This window comes from Amblyomma americanum, chromosome 7, assembly GCF_052857255.1.
Source record: "Amblyomma americanum isolate KBUSLIRL-KWMA chromosome 7, ASM5285725v1, whole genome shotgun sequence".
Lineage (NCBI taxonomy): Eukaryota > Metazoa > Arthropoda > Arachnida > Ixodida > Ixodidae > Amblyomma > Amblyomma americanum.
This window is the reverse complement of record NC_135503.1, coordinates 91713786-91731227: the sequence shown is the minus strand read 5'-3', so window position 1 is coordinate 91731227 and position 17442 is coordinate 91713786. Positions and strand designations below refer to the sequence as shown.

The 17442-nt window shown below is 51.6% G+C and overlaps 1 protein-coding gene and 1 pseudogene across 1 annotated transcript; one reads left to right on the top strand and one right to left on the bottom strand.

Moving 5' to 3' along the window:
• Positions 1 to 4365: 4365 nt before the first annotated feature.
• Positions 4366 to 4515, bottom strand: LOC144099585 (U2 spliceosomal RNA; annotated as a pseudogene).
• A 2246-nt stretch (positions 4516 to 6761) lies between these two features.
• On the top strand, positions 6762 to 12741 carry LOC144097330 (uncharacterized). Its single transcript, XM_077630068.1, has 2 exons — positions 6762 to 6979; positions 12244 to 12741. The coding sequence occupies exons 1-2, from the start codon at positions 6863 to 6865 to the stop codon at positions 12496 to 12498; spliced, it is 372 nt and encodes a 123-aa protein (XP_077486194.1). The 5' UTR covers positions 6762 to 6862; the 3' UTR covers positions 12499 to 12741.
• The last annotated feature ends 4701 nt before the right edge of the window (positions 12742 to 17442 follow it).

Genomic DNA, 17442 nt, shown 5'->3' with positions numbered 1-17442 from the left:
GCTGTAGCTGATAGGAAGAAAGAAAAGGAAAGTGCATGAGCCTGCCTACTGTCTCAAGCCGAACCACGCTCGCTGCCGCGTGCTGAAAGTAGGAGAAAAAAATGGCCTGGCTTAGCTTATGGTTAAGCCTAGGATGCGAAGCATACGTCGCTTGGCAAGCCGTACTTCTCGTTCTTCTCCCGTTTCCGTGGCTGTTTGTAACTTGCGCTTTTCGGTCTGGCGAGCCGCCCTCTCCCTGGCCGACATCTCGCTGCTCAACTGACTTAGTAGTAGTAGTAAGTGGATGAAAGGGGAAGAGGAAAGGAAAATGCACGGGCCTGTGACTGGTGTTAAAACACCACAACCACTGCCGGCGTGCAGATAGAGAGAAGGATAGGTAGGGTTTCAGAAGAAGAAGGAAGAACGCGCGCGCAGGGGCGCGCGCGCTCCTCGGAGAAGACAGCCTTCTCCCCCTCTCAACTGACTCAACGAGTGCGTCGCCTTTTATACAATTGCGTGACGTCAGTATCTCCTAGTGGTAGGAGCGGGAGTTAGGCCGCCGGCGGAGGCTGTGCGTCCGCAAGCGAGCGCACGAGTTGAGCCCCAGCTTTCACAGCTGTTGTGACATCATATCACGTGGTGCGCCGATGTAGGTCAAGTGGTAGCTACGCGGCCGCGCGCGGCGCAGCAAGGAAGAGCTCGGTTGTGCGGCTAGTATGCTTCGCATAAAAAATTAGAGTTAAAGGATAGGAGAGCAAAGATGCAAAGACAAGGCGCGCGCTGTTATGCCCCAGGCCAATCCCGGAGGCAGTGCAATACCGGGCCGACCCGTGCCAGAGTGCTTCAAGCCAAGCATTCCGCGATATTCCTGCTAAACCTCGCCAACGCGTCCCGGGAGAAGGGTTCGTTACCAAAAGAATGGAAAGAAGCGGAGGTGCGTTTCATTCCCAAGCCGGGGAAACCACCCCACGTCGACAACCTGCGCCCCATCTCCCTCACGTCGTGTGTGGGGAAGGTGGTAGAGCGTATGGTTTTCAAGAGACTACAGAGACATTTGGACGTCACTGATCAGCTACCACCGACTATGTACGGATTCCGGAGGCACCTGAGCACGCAAGACGTCTTGGTGCAACTACACGAGCTAGTTATCAAGCAAGCGAAGCCTCATACACCAAGAGCTATCCTGGCGATCGATCTAAAGGGGGCCTTCGATAACGTCACACACGAAAGTATCCTCCGTAACCTGCGTCAAACGGGGTGCGGGAAGCGCACCTTCAAGTATGTGCATGATTTCTTAACCAACAGAACGGCAACAATCAAAATTGGAGAGGAGAAGTCGAAACCAATAGCCCTGGGAGACAGAGGCACCCCGCAAGGGTCGGCTCTTTCGCCGCTTCTCTTCAACCTGGCACTCCTCCCTCTCCCGACTTTGCTTCAAGACATAGAGGGCACAGATCACGCTCTTTACGCAGACGATATCACCGTGTGGACGTCGAGGGCAGGGTCGGATAGTTGGATGGAGGAGACCCTTCAGAGAGTGGAAAAGACCGTGCACGAGTTCGCTCAATCGTGCGGCCTCAGTTGCTCGCCCCAGAAGTCGGAGTTACTCGTCATCAAGCCCAGAAGAAAGCAAGGAGACCAAGAGAACATCCGCATCACCATCGATGGGGCGAACATAACGCCAACCACGCAAGCAAGTATTCTGGGTGCCATATTCCAGAACAACGGCAAGGCGGGGGCGTCGATAGACAAGATCAAGGTTTCAACGGAACAAATTTCGCACATGATCAGAAGAGTAACGAACAGAAAAAGAGGATTCAAGGAGGACGATGCACTGACGCTCGTTCAGGCCTTCGTGACGTCGCGCATCGTTTACGCGGCGCCGTACCTGAAGTTACTCAAGAAAGACCAGGACCAGTTGAACGTTATTATACGCAAGGCAACCAAGATGGCGCTGGGCATACCGACGCATTCCTCGACCGACAAGCTTCTCGGCATGGCCAAGCACAACAACGTTGAAGAGTTAATAGAAGCTCATCTGTCTAATCAAAGAGTCCGGCTCAGTCAAACTTCGGCGGGACGTCGCGTTTTTGCCAAGTTGCGCTGGCAAGAGGCAGACCGGAAGGAAACGGGACCGTTACCCAGGTTGTGGGCGCATAAAATCTAGTGTAAACCGCTGCCTCGAAACATGAGGCCGGGTCGTAACGACGGCCGCAGAGCGGCTCGTATAGCAGCTTTGACGGAGACATTAGATCAAATAGAAGAACAGGGCGTCACTCTCTTCACAGACGCTTCATTACCCAAGTTTTCATCGAAAACCACGCTGGCAGTTACGACGCGGGATATGCTTGTAACCTGCGCCTCTATTGAGACGTCTTTTCCAGAGGTGGCAGACGAGGCCGCTATAGCGATAGCACTCGCGCAGCCCAAAGTGGGAAGAATTGTCACTGACTCGCAAAAGGCGTATAACAGTTACAGAAAGGGGTGGGTGTCCCTTGCAGCACTAGGAATTCGCAAAAGTAAACGCGACGTTCCTGAAAGGAAAGTTGAGTTGATATGGACACCAGCTCACTCTGGGCTGGAGGGCAACCAACTTGCCCACCAGTTCGCCCGAGAGATGGAATACCGGGCAGAGGAAGGTGAGCCACAGTCCATTATTACTTATAAGGACATTACGAACTATTACAAGACGGAGAGGCGACGTTACCCCGATCCTCACAAATCGCTTACCAAAGAACAGCAAGCGATCTACAGGCAGATACAGGCAGGATCCTTCCCGCACCCTTACCTTCAAAACAAGATGTACCCGGAAAGGTACGAGAAGGAATGTGATTTCTGCAAGGCGCGGTTAGGCATGCTCCAACATGTCATTGGAGTATGTAACTTCAACAAGGAAATCCCCCCACCTCTTACCTGCCCCACTACCCCACCCCATCCCTCACCCTCCCTTACCGGGCGATGGGAGACCTTGCTAACCAGCCCCGCCGTGGAAGACCAGCTCGTCCAGATCTGCAGGGGCCAGGCGGCTAGGGAAGCATATGGGTCCCGTGAAGAGGGAACCACTCCCATCGACGGCGTGTAAGCAGACGTCGAGCTCGAATCAATAAAGTTGTTTCTCTCTCTCTCCCGAAAATAAGTTCATCTTTGGTCTAAGGACCCGCTGCATATATTGTCAGATATCATGGTGGATTGCTACGTTTTAATGGGGAGAGGCCTGAGCGAATCCACTGAGGCGAAGCTCATATATACCCCGCGAGGCGACACCTCCTCTCCCTCTACCCCAGGGGAGCACATCTGGTGGAGCGAGCGGCACCATCCGTTGGAGCGCGGCTGCGGCGTTGCTATAGGCAATGGTGGCTGAAGGTCGTTCGTGGGCCACTGCAGACGGCTGAAGTGCGACCACGCGACGAGCCGAGCTGGCTGCCTGGCTGGCGTAGTGCTGTTTTCGCAACAAAACAAATTTCAGTTTTCTTCGAAAGCAAAGGAAAGGCGCATAACTGGCCCCCTGGGACGGCGGAAACCTCAGTCGCGCTCGGTAGTCAGACGTGCGCTGCATGCGTTGGCGTTCACAATGTTGTAGCAGAAACGCGGCACGGAAGCTATAGACCCTCGGCGTTCTTTGTGTTCATTGGCGTTGGCGTTGACACCGCTCTAGAATTCGATGATTAAGAGGAAAGGACTGGCCCCCTGGGGCAGTGGACGCCTCCATCACGCTTTGAGGTACGTGCCGGTGGTGAGAGAGAGAGATGTGGGCTGCATGCATTAGCGCTGACAACATTGTGGCAGAGGCAACGTTGTGCGAGCAACGCGCCACTGCAGCGGTAAGCCACAGCGTTCCTTGGCTGACCAACCTCTCGCTATCAACCATTAATTTAACCGCTACCTGTCAGGGTGGGCGCGTTGCAAATGCAGTGCGCGGAACGCACTCAAGGTCAGAGGCCAAGCCGCGTCTACTTGCCGATACATCACAGCTTTCTCTCGCTAACCAGGTTCAGCCCACAGCAAACTTTTTTTCTTTGCCAGCAGCAGTATACGAAGTGGTCTCCACCAAATAGAGACCAAAGTACATGGGACTTTTAGACGATCAACTGCCACTAGGCGAATGCACGGAAAAGCTCTGACTAATTAAGGTGGGTTCCGACGCTCTTACTGACTGAAGTTGCTGAAAGGAAGTCTGTCTGTCTGTCTGTCTGTCTGTCTGTCTGTCTGTCTGTCTGTCTGTCTGTCTGTCTGTCTGTCTGTCTGTCTGTCTGTCTGTCTGTCTGTTGTTGCCAGGAAGAAAGAAAAGGAAAGTGCTCAGGCCTGCTCACTGGCTCAAGACGAACCACAATCGCTACCACGTGCAGAAAGTAGGAGAGTTGAAAGATGGGATAGAAAAGACGCGCTAAAGACAAGGCCGACCCCGGAGGTAGTGCAATACCGGGCCAACCGGTGGCGGGAGTGAAGCATCCTTCAAACTTTCCTCCACATTTCCAAAAATAAGTCCAATTGGACCCGTAACAGATACTTTACGGGGTCCGGACAAGGGAAAAGGAAGTACAACACGAAGCGCTCATTGCTCGAAAACGAGACTTAGAAATCGGACCAGATAGATATCGCATTGAGAGGAGCTGGTGCTTCGAAATGAAGAGCGCATTCTGTTAAAGAGAAACATTGCTGCCTGGGCGCGGAAGAAGCGGCAGAGCATTAATCAGCAATAGCCAATAGCCCACGCAAATCCTTAGTTGTGTTCTTACTGCTCCGCCTGTAGCAGTGCAACGAGGCCCCGCCGAAACCTACTGCGCCTGAGGGGTCACGTGACGAGATATGCGCGAGACGCAGAGGGCGCAGCCATCGGTGGCTGAGGGGTATAAAAGCTGCGCCGGTAGCAGAGGCGTGCTGAATGCTTACACGCTCTTCTTCTTCACGTGTTACATACCAGATCGTGAGTTTGTAAACCACACGTATATGATGTCAAATGTGATTCACATAACAATGAAATTTATCTGTCTGATGTGATTCAAACTTATCGGATAATCTCTCCTACCATCAATAACGCGATCATGTTGCGTGCACAATGATACCGGTAGGTGCAGCCTGTTCAAAGCGCTCGATCACAAGGAAGAAGCAGGCTCGATCCTATCCAGCGAAGCCGCGTATTCTTTGTTCATTTCCGTCGTGTTCGCGCCGTCATATCTTCGGAGGCAAAACGCAAAAGTCGCCCCTGTGCTGTGCGACGTCAGTGCACGCGAGAGATCCCCAGGTGGTCGAAATTATACAGAGCCCTGTACTACGGCGTCCCCCATAGTCTGAGCTACTTTGGAACGTCAAACCCCATAAACGAACCTAAACCAACCACGCACACACAGAAGTACACGGAACACTGCATGATTATAGTGTAGTTTGTGTATATTACCTATCCTCTCTTCCTGTCCCCTCACCTTTTTCATTTCATTTTTCCATTCTGCCTGCTATCCTTTATTTCCGCTGCCCCAGCTCAGGTGCTTCAGTATCGATGGCAGTAGCCGGGGCTAGCAAAAATCTTTTCCTTCCTTTTATCATTATTTTAGTAAAAACCCCCTTACTAACTACCATCAGACCAGAGGGGAACTGCAGCTCTGGCTACGTATATCCTGGAATAGTTGTGCTAAGCCACTGCCAATTTTTTTTCTTTTACTCCTTTCCTTATGCCTTCCTTAATGCTGCGCTTCGGGTGTCCACCAAGAGCTGAGACAGATACTGTGCCATTTCCTTTCCTCAAAAACAAATTTTCATTTTTTTCAGGGGCGAGCCAGGTCTAGCCCCGAATTTCTTATAATTGGTTTTTGGGGAAAGGAAATGGCGCAGTATCTGTCTCATATATCGTTGGACACCTGAACCGCCCCGTAAGGGAAGGGATAAAGAAGGGAGTGAAAGAAGCAAGGAAGAAAGAGGTGCCGTAGTGGAGGCCTCCGGAATAATTTCGACCACCTGGGGATCTTTCACGTGCTTTGACATCGCACAGCACACGGACGCCTTAACGTTTTCCCTCCATAAAAACGCAGCCGCCGTGGTCGGGTTCGAACACGGGAATTCCGGATCAGTACGAATTTCTTTCTCAAATTGTTTTTCCTCCTTCATTACACTATGGCACATATTTCTTTCTTCTTTCTGCCCACCTTCCTCCCTTCCACTACGGCATGGTTCGGGTGTCCACCGAGATGTCAGACAATTACTCCGGCATTTTACCCGCCGCGGTGGCTCAGTGGTTAGGGCGCTCGGCTACTGATCAGGAGTTCCCGTGTTCGAGCCCGACCGCGGGGGCTGTTTTTATGTAGGCAAAACTCTAAGGCGCCCGTGTGCTGTGCAATGTCAGTGCGCGTTAAAGATCCCCAGGTGGTCGAAATTATTCTGGAGTCCTCCACTGCGGCACCTCTTTCTTCCTTTCTTCTTTCACTCCCTCCTTTATCCCTTCCCTTACGGCGCGATTCAGGTGTGCAACGATATATGAGACAGATACTGCGCTATTTCCTTTCCCAAAAATCCAATTATTATTATTATTACTCCGCCATTTCCTTCTCTTAAGAACCAGTTTTAAATTTTATTTTTGTTAATAGCAAAAGCGACTATAATGGCCATTTCATTAATGACCTTTTTTTAGCTCTGCCTCCTCCTCTTCGCCTACGTGGCATTTCTTCTCCTTTTGCATCGCTCGCGAATTACGTCATACCGTTCACGTGTTCATCACCATCACCGCCGTCTACTCGTGTCGTGCTCGTGCCTCCATTTGCCGGGTGCCTCGACCCAGAGCTCGTAGCCGCTCGTCCAGCCTACCATTCTCGCTGACCGCTGCCACCTAGGTCGTTCTACCGTCATCAGCGACGCAGGGGTGCCGGGTCCCAACTGTTCCAAGAATACCGGTGACATGGGCACGCCGCTCACCCGTTCCCTCGTTTCCACCAGGCGTCCTTCCATAGCGGAGACTGAAGCGAGACACGGGCAGACTGCGGACAGCTTCGACTCCGGCTTGTCCTTTGTAGAGGTAAGCCCCGACATTCTTCCGATAACCGTAGACAATTCCACCGGACGCGAAAGCGCCTGCCGGTCGCCCGGCGTGTATTAGCCTCAGGCGACGAAGTCCGAAGGCAGTCGTGCCAGATCCATCGCGAGCGCGGATAGTCTGCAGTCGTTCCGCACGAAGCACAGGTCGTAGTTGTCTCATTGACGACTGCAGCTTTCATTTCTCAGAAAGAGCAGCTGAACAGAGTGTAGACGCATAAATGCCCACGCTCCGTTTTCATGTATGCACGGCCTATTTAGCGTATCAAGGTTAAGTGTGTCAGATAAGAACAGAGAGGCAGGACCAAAGCCATTTTCTTAAAAATATTCTAGAACAACGATGAAGCGGACCGCGGCGGGAGCGTTTAGATGGAGGCGAAATGCAAAGGCGCCCGTGTGCTGTGCTATGTCAGTGCACGTTAAAGATCCCCAGGTGGTCGAAATTATTCCGGAGCCCACCACTACAGCACCTGTTTTTTCCCTTCTTCTTTCGCTCCCTCCTTTATCGCTTCTATTACGGCACTTTTCAGGTGTCCGCAGATATGTGAGACAGATACTGCGCCATTTCCTTTCCCCAAAACGAATTTTCATTTTCATGAATAGGTGTGCCGGCCCAGATAGCGCTCGCAGGCTGAGCTGTTCATTCACGATGGTATGAATAATAATGATAATAATTGGTTTTGGGGGAAAGGAAATGGCGCAGTATCTGTCTCATATATCGTTGGACACCTGAACCGCGCCGTAAGGGAAGGGATAAAGGAGGGAGTGAAAGAAGAAAGGAAGAGGTAGGTGCCGTAGTGGAGGGCTCCGGAATAATTTCGACCGCCTGGGGATCTTTAACGTGCACTGACATCGCACAGCACACGGGCGCCTTAGCGTTTTTCCTCCATAAAAACGCAGCCGCCGCGTCGGGTTCGAACCCGGGAACTCCGGATCAGTAGTCGAGCGCCTAACCACTGAGCCACCGCGGCGGGGCAAACGATGGTATGCTCAGGAAAAATTTCCGCTGGCCGTTATCGCAGTTTGACCTATGATACGAAGCCAAGCTACGAAGGGGCTTGCATAGATAACACTGAAATGAGGTGTTAGGCGATAAGCGCAGAAGCCTTCGGAACAGAACGTCTTGGCCGACCACCCTGCTCTTTGCTCGAGCAGCGTCCAATGTGGGTCTAATGGGCGTCATTACCCCGCGACAGATTATAGTACCGGCGTTCCTACTACATGTGCAGCAGATTCATTTCATTTCGTAGCTTCTTCGCTGTCTGCGCAAATTTCACGTTCAACAGAAAAACCACGTGATAGCTATAACGTCATTCAGCCGCGCCTGTGTTTCTATAGGCTGTCTGCGTTCAGTGTTCATTGGCGTTGGCGTTGACAACGTTCTACACCGATGATTTTGAGGAACGGAAGGGCGCATAACTGGCTCCATGGGTCAGTGGATGCCTCAATCTCGCTTTGAGGTACTTGACGTTGGTGAGAGAGATGTGGGCTGAATGCATTTGCGCTGACAACGTTGTGGTATATAGATACGCGGCCCTGCAGCAATAGGCCGCAGCGTTTACTGGGTGACCAATCTCTCGTGATCAACCATTAATTTAGCTGCCCCCTGCAGGTGGCAAGGTGGGCGTGCTGCCCATCTACTGTGCGGAACGCGCTCAACGTTACAGACACCTAATCGCGTCTACTTGCCCGATACACCCCACCTCTCGTTCTCCAACCAGGTTCATGCAGTAGCTAAATCGCAGCAAATTTTTGTACCGCCATTCCTGGGGCCGTATTACGCAACTGTCACAAATTCTGCCGAAAGTTATTGACATTGAAGTCAAAATGACGAAACGATGAGACGTCACCGCGTGCCGCAACGAGGAATCAGCCAATAAGCCTACAGCAGGGCGGCGCCCCTAGAGTGAGTGAGTGAATAAGCTTTAGTGCTCTAATAAAGGAGTCTTGCTGCTTGCCCGAAGATTGCCGATGTCTTCCAGGCTGACCGTGGTTGGGGCTCTAGTCCAAGGCACCACTGTTATCCGGCATGCGTGGCTCACTAGGTCTTTTTGTACCTTGAGCTGGCTGCTGGTTAGCCGGTCCTGCCACTGCTCCGCATTTGGCTCTTTGTTACCTCGGAAAGCTACATTGTGTATGCATTCCCATGTGATATCATACAGCGTGGGGGTTACCCCGCACCACGGACATGTATCCCTATACTGCTCCGGATACATCTTATGTAGAATGTGAAGGTTGTGGAAGGTTCCTGTTTGGAGTCTTCTCCATGTCGCTTCATATTGTATTAGCAGAAGATGCGGCTGGGGATATTTGCGTATTCTGCCTTTGATGAGGTTGAGGATAGCTGCATACGTGAGCTCTACCTTTATCTCCGGGCCGTCCGAGGCGTTTGACGCACCAGCTCGGATAGTAAGCTCGCGAGCTAGCTTGTCCGCCTTCAGATTGCCTTCGACTCCGGCGTGTCCTGGTACCCAGTAGATCCTATGTTGGATCTTTTTGTTGGTTCGCTGCGTTTTCAAGAGAATCCTTAGTTCTTTCTTGTTGATTCTTCCTACCATGTAGCGTCTGCACGCTTCTTGGGAATCTGTTATGATTGTGAGAGATTTGTTGGTGCGATAACCCTCGGCTGCCGCTAAAGCTACGGCGATCTCCTCTGCCTCAGTTATCGTCCCATCTCTCGTGGATGTGCCGCTGATGAGGCCACCCTCCTTTGCTGTGACCACCGATACCGTTTTCTTGATGCTTTGGCTACGAGTCCACGGGTACAGAGTGGCGTCACTGTAGACTACCTGATCTTGTGTGACTATCTTCGTAGCTCTAGCGGCAGCCGAGGGTTATCGCGCCCCTAGAGCATTTATTTGCACTGCGAGGGGCCGTCTGCTAAATTTTTGTAAAAATACCTATGGCATACGCAGCGATCAAAATAACCGATATTTTATCTTGCCAAAACATTGTGTTCAAAAAATATGAAGCAAAACAAAAAACGCTCGAAGTTGTCCTAATGAATTGGCTGGTGGGTAACTTCTGCTGCCGCGGGGGAGCGCTGATAGCGGTAAAAGGTGAAGCCGCTTTGCACGAATACAGCCGATTCCACGCCGTGTTATTGTTTTTTTACGTGGCGCCAGAAATGAAGCTACTGTGCGGTTGACCTAAGTGCGCAGAAAAATGTGAACGAATGCAGTGAAGGCTACGTGCCTGCCGAGCGAACCTGCAAGGAGCGCACGGAACGAAATCGACGAAGACAACTTGTTGAAGTCTGTGTTGTTCGGCTCTTTCGATCGATGACAAAAATGCCAAAAGGTGAGGTGTTGTAGTATGTGACGAGTGGTTGTTTGTTTCTTTACCCTTGGGAAACAGAAGACGACCACGAAGTGCCATTTGCTGGGAAAAATAAAGTACTTGCCAGCGTAAGCGTGTCTTATTTATACGTAGCTGTGTGTCACAGAGGTGACGACGGAACCCACCCCTTCTGCGCACTAACTTTACAAATTACCTCCAACACCCGCTGTACGCATTTGCTCACCGTCGGTTGTCCGATGCAGACTTACACCTCATTATCAACGGCAGCTTGAAAGCTGCCGGTAGCAAAGAACCGCAGTACACATAGCACCGACAACGCGCTCGCACGAGCACCTCCCAGTTCATCGGCGACTTCGTCGCATAGCCACTCCACCGTCTGCTTCTCCAGTCGAAAAAGGCATCGAAACAGCTCGTCTGGCAAATCAAACGAAACGCGTCTTCGTGCGGCCTTCTTCGCCGTTGCTCGCGCTGGCGCAGCTGGCTCAGTCGTATCGCCACGTATGTACGCCGCCATTTTCTGTCAAAAACGCAACGGTCAAATTGACTGCCTCGAGACTGTCACAAAGAACAGTGAACTAGCGTCTTCATAATTAGGTGTTCAACGTCACCACTTCTGCCACATCCGTGACGTAACCTGCAGCCGCCCATGACGCAAAAAAGCAATAAGGCTGCCGGCCATGACCGACCAATAGGAGGGAGGCTAATTGACACATTTTTGACAAGTTTTTGACAACTTTGCTTATTGACAGTTGCGCAATCCGGCCCCTGGTCTTTTGACAATTTATTTTGATGTACTCAAGTAGAACTTGTCGCTGGGCTAGTCGGTGCATAGTTCTATGTACAATCGTTTAGCGCATAATAAGACACAATTTCAAGAACGGTGGACAGAACAACGCGCTTCCTGTTCCCAAGCGCGTTGTCCTATCCACCGTTCTTGTGATTGTGTTATTTTGCGCTAACGTTTGTATATTTTGATGTAACGCGTAACTGATCAATGTCATTTACAGAGCTCTTAGCTGGGTTGCAAACGGCTGTAGCTTTGACCGCTGAGCTGAGCCAGTGCTCAATGCTAAACGCTTGTACACATTTTTCGGCGAGTTTTCATGAACAATACTGATAACCTCATATTCTGGCACACCATTCCAGTGATAGATTAGCTCTAATAAAGATTTTAGAACTTTAAGAATGGTTTTAGAGCGAGAGCTCAACTTTTCTTCAATCACCTTCAATGCCTTACAAGGTCAAACCGAACGTAAATGCGCGGTGTTATGGCCTAAAGTATGGTAGTGTGACCAAGTGACCATATGGCTATGACCGTTGGGTACCTGACCTCGGCCTTTGATTACGATGACATATGATTTCAGACTGGACCGTCGCGGTGGCTCAGTTGTTAGGGCGCTCGGGTATTGATCTGGAGTTCCCGGGTTCAAACCCGACCGCGGCGGCCGCGTTTCGATGGAGGCGAAACGCAAAGGCGACCGCGTGCTGGCTGTGCGATGTCAGTGCACGTTAAAGATCCCCAGGTGGTCGAAATTATTCCGGAGCCCTCCACTACGGCACCTCTTGTTTCCTCTCTTCTTTCACTCCCTCTTTTATCCCTTCCTTACGGCGCGGTCCAGATGTCCGCCGATATCTGAGATACTGCTCGATTTCCTTTCCCAAAAAAGCAATTTTCATTTTTCATTTTTTAAAATTTTTCACTGGAGAGCTTTCGCTCGTAAGAGTAGGTTCAAGGCACGTGAAACCACACACATTTTTTTTTTGCAAAGAACATTATGAGTGAGCGGGAGCATTGCCTCTTAATGAAGGATGGGACCTTTGGAACAATGTCCGCGCTCGGAACATGCAGCACTGGATCATCGCACATTTGACATGGGAACAGTAACTACGAGTGAACGCGAACCTATTCCGTGCATACCGTTCAACTCCCCTTCCTTATCCATGCAGCAACTCCACATGTCCCGGCGCAGAAGGCGGCTCCAGGACGTCCTGCCGCCTGGGGTGCAGACCATCGACGAATGCTGGGATTGCCGAGTCGACTTCCAACTTCCGACCAGGCCCGTAGCCCACGAAGGGTACGAGAATGATAGCTACGACGCCTCCCTCTTCTCCATCCCGGTATGCTGCATGCGCCAGCAACCGTGCAAGAGCAGAACAACAATGGCCCTGCACATTGGTACTCACAACAAGGAGCAGCTCTGAAGTTCAGTGCTGAATCCGCCAGTGCAGCCGCCGCTCTATGGCGCTTCCGCAGTGCGGGAGGAGACTTCGTGCGCGGCTTCTGCGAGAAGCTGTTCGCGCACACGAGCGACCGGGACGAGCACCTCCACCTAAAGCACGCCCGTCGGCGTCGATTCAAGCATCCGAGCTGTCCCATTTGGAAATAGGCCAGCGCTTCAGTGTGTAATGATTGGATACCACGCCAGAGTTTGCTTTTTACAGCAGTGGCTGGAGTCAGCGGCGTGGTTTGAATAAAAATATTCGTATCTGTGTATGTTCGGACCATCTTTCAGAGCGGTAGCTTGCGACTTATCGGCGAGAGACAGCGTCCAAATTCACACCTTCCAACCCCTACGCTTTAAGCTTTGCATACATGAAACGACAGTTTGCGGTTCGACAAAGCAGATGCGTAAATGATAATTCATAATTGGTTGTTGGGGAAAGGAAATGGCCGAGTATCTGTCTCACATCGGCGGACACCAGAACCGCGCCGTAAAGGAAGGGACAAAGGAGGGAGTGAAAGAAGAAAGAGGTGCCGTAGTGGAGGTCTCAGGAATAATTTCGACCAAATGGGTATCTTTAACGTGCACTGACATCGCACAGCATACGGGCGCCTTAGCGTTTTTCCTCCATAAAAACGCAGCCGCCGCGGTCGGGTTCGAACCCGGGAACTCCGGATCAGTAGTCGACAAAGCATGTGCGTAAATGATAATTCATAATTGGTTGTTGGGGAAAGGAAATGGCCGAGTATGTCTCACATCGGCGGACACCAGAACCGCGCCGTAAAGGAAGGGACAAAGGAGGGAGTGAAAGAAGAAAGAGGTGCCGTAGTGGAGGTCTCCGGAATAATTTCGACCAAATGGGGATCTTTAACGTGCACTGACATCGCACAGCATACGGGCGACTTAGCGTTTCGCCTCCATCGAAAATCAGCCGCCGCGGTCAGGTTCGAACTCGGGAACTCCGCATGAGTAGCCGAGCGCCCTAACCACTTAGCCACCGCGGCGGCGTGAAGTTAAGCTCAGCTTTAAAGGTGACGTGATACCGTTAATGAGTCAGTGGCCTGGGGTTCTCTGCACATCATAATGCGGACAAAAAAATATTTTCGATTTAACTTTTTTATATTAGCCAGGAATGCGAATTTCGTTGCCTAAAAAAACGAGTGAGAGATTAGACCGCGAATAAGGGTCCTCCTCTAGCCTTATTCGCATTCTAGACGCTACCCTGAATTTGAAGAAAGACGCATAACTGTTTTCTGCCTTTCTTCTTTCACTCTCTCCTTTATCCCTTCCCTCACTGCGCGGCTGAGGTATCGGCCGTTATGTGATACAGATACTCCGCCATTTAATGTCTCCCACAACCAATTTTCAATTTCATAACTGGGCCCCGCCGCGGTGGCTCAGTGGTTAGGGCGCTCGACTACTGATCCGGAGTTCCCGGGTTCGAACCCGACCGCGGCGGCTGCGTTTTTATGGAGGAAAAACGCTAAGGCGCCCGTGTGCTGTGCAATGTCAGTGCACGTTAAAGATCCCCAGGTGGTCGAAATTATTCCGGAGCCCTCCACTACGGCACCTATTCTTCCTTTCTTTCACTCCCTCCTTTATCCCTTCCCTTACGGCGCGGTTCAGGTGTCCAAAGATATATGAGACAGATACTGCGCCATTTCCTTTCCCCAAAAACCAATTATTATTATTATTCATAACTGGCTGAGTTTGCCGGTGGACACACCAACCGCGCTGTGGGAAAAACAAACGCTCACTAAAGCTTGTTTCCTTGTCTTTTAGAGCGCTTTAGATCCTCCGAGCTATGCTGATTCCACGGATAGAATCCAAAATAACAGATTCCATAGCAATGGCGTTTTAGAGCGTTAACTGGTTTTTTTTTAAATTTTTTTGAGGGGGGGAAGGAAATGGCGCATTATCTGTCTCAAATATTGGCGGTCACCTGAACTGTGCCTTAAGCAAACGGTATAAAGGAGAGAGTGAAAGAAGAAATTAAGAAAGAGGTACGTAGTGGACGGCTCGGGAGAAGTTTCGACCACCTGGGGATAGTTAACGTGCACTGACATCGCACAGCACACGGGCGCCTTAGCGTTTCGCCTCTGCTTTTCGCGTTTCGGGTGCCAGCGTTATGCGTTATAGCGCAGATCGTAGCGCAGATCGTAACCCAGTAACCGAGGTGGTAACCGAGGTGGTTAAATAATGAACGAATGAGCTGTTTATTTAGAAAGGGAGGCTCAAGGCTGTTTGTTGGAAATTGGTTACGTAATGGAAAGACAATAGGCGCCGGCGTGATGCCCAAGCACCACAATATGAAACTGAGCTCTGTCGACCCGGTATAGATATCCCTAATTAGTTCACTATGAGCTATGAAACTCGAGCCTACGACCTATTTTAGGTGTGTTAGCGTTCGATCGCTGCCTCAGCGTCGGCTCATTTTCCTTTCGCGGCATGCGAGACGGGGACGCTTCCGCTCCGCAACGACTGTTCGACCCTTCTGCGAAGCTGGGACTCAAGTGCCCAACAAGAAATCGTTCGACTGGCTAAAGACTCCGGCTTGGTCCAAGAGCTACCGGCTTGTAATTTAGGCGGCTGCCACAGCCTTCGGGGTCTAACCCATGAACCGCGAGATAGCCCTTCTGTTGGACGAATAAAAAAACTCTCCCTCTCCTCTCGCGGTGCGGTTCAGGTGTCCACTTTAGGGTGCTTCGATGCGCGCGCCCTCTCCTGGTGTGGAAACAAACGTGTCGTCTGCTACGGCGTGTGACATATTTGTGCCTCTTATTTTAATCGCGCTTCAGGAGCGCGCACTATGGCCGTACGCGCTTCCTTGAAAGTAAGGTGGTGGTGGCGGTGAAAACTTCAATAGACACAGGTGAGCTTAGGATACGCAGGTCCTTGGGCCCCCGCACGGCCCCACTGCACTGAAACGTTCAAGTCCCGGAGGCTCATGACGATGACAGCCCAGCCTGTGGCGATGGCTTGCTCAGCCGGGGGGAGCACGCGCACCAACGCATTGCCGCCGCCGAAGCCGCGACGTTCGCCAGCGCCATCTCTCGCTCGCAGCAAGCAAGCCGTGGATCCTGTGAGGCGAGCTCGGGCTGTCACTGGCGCGTTTTTTGTGGGGCGGGGCTCCGTCGCCGCCGCTCGACGGAAACGTAGAGCAGGGCCCAGCGGCACCGGTCGCCCGTTTGGGTGAGAAACCGGTGCAAATTCATCCCCCTCCATCGGCTCCCCCTCCGTCGGCTCCGGCGGCGACGGAGGTGACGGAGGAAGTGAAAAACCGGCTGTGAGAATGGGGCCTAATGTGTGTGACGGATGCGGTGCAGTGGAAACACTACAGCACCTGCTCCTTAAAGCCATCCTTCATTCGCTTACGGCGCGGTTCGGGTGTCCACCGAGATATGTGAAACAGGCGTCATTTCGTTTCCTTAAACCAACTTTATTCCATTTTCCTTCCTTTACGGGCGCTGTTCGGGCGTCCACTGAGATATGTGAGAAAGGAATAATTTCGTTTCCTTAAAGCCACCTTTATTTAATTTTCCTTTCCTTACGGGCGCGGTTCTGGTGTCGTTCTCCACGGCAGGCGTCGCATCCATCCCACCTAGCGTTCCCCTGAACGCATCAAGGTGCACCGCCGTTTTAATAACAATAATTGGTTTTTGGGAATGAAAATGACGCAGTATAATATAATAATAATAATTGTTTTTTGGGGAAAGGAAATGAAGCAGCATCTGTCTCATATATCGTTCGACACCTGAACGGCGCCTTAAGGGAAGGGAAATAGGAGGGAGTGAAAGAAGGAAGGAAGAAAGGTGCCGAAGTGAAGGGCTCCGGAATAATTTCGACCACCCGGGGATCTTTAACGTGCACTGACATCACACAGCATACGGGCGCCTTAGCGTTTTGCCTCCATAAAAACGCAGCCGCCTCGGTCGGGTTCGAACTCGGGAACTCCGGATCAGTAGCCGAGCGCCCTAGCCATTGAGCCACCGCGGCGAGTTCGCCGTATCTGCAGAACCCACTTTCATGACCTGCGCATGCGATGCTGGCAGACGTTTTTCCCGCTGGACCAGAGGTCAACGTCAAAGGTTAAAGTCGAGATAGATGGTGTGGCAGCCGCTGGTGTCGCTGCTGTAGCCGAGGTCATGTGTCGAACCTGGCTACCACCAGTTATGCTCATAGTTTGACCTCTACCTACATTCAAGGTGAAACTTGCGGCCACCGTGACCTCTAGCTACATTAAAGGTCAAACTTGCGGCCCCTCCTGACGGCTCGAAAAGCAGGCGCAGAGAAGCTTCTCGCTTCAAAAATTGAAAATTTGTTTTTGGGGAAAGGAAATGGCGCAGTATCTGTTTCACATATCTGGGACATCTGAACTGCGCCGTAAGGGATAAAGGAGGGAGTGAAAGAAGAAAGGAAGTGATAGGTGCCGTAGTGGAGGGCTCTGGAATAATTTTGACCACCTGGGGATCTTTAACGTGCACCGACATCGCACAGCACACGAGTGCCTTAGCGTTTTGCCTCCATAAAAACGCAGCCGCCGCGGTCGGGTTCGAAGCCGGGAACTTCAGATCAGTAGCCGAGCGCCCTAACGATTGAACCGCGCAGTAAGGGAAGGGTAAAAGGAGGGAGTGAAAGAAGGAAGGAAGAGAGAGGTGCCGTAGAGGAGGGCTCCGGAATAATTTCGACCACCTGGGGATCTTTAACGTGCACTGACATCGCACAGCACACGGGCGCCTTAGCGTTTTTCCTCCATAAAAACGCAGCCGCCGCGGTCGGATTCGAACCTGGGAACTCCGGATCAGTAGTCGAGCGCCCTAACCACTGAGCCACCGCGGCGGGGCACCAGCAGAAATTCCGATATCCTTTTTTCTGACGGCGGTCCCCGGATCTTTGGCTGCCATGTTGGTGAACGTCGCACAGT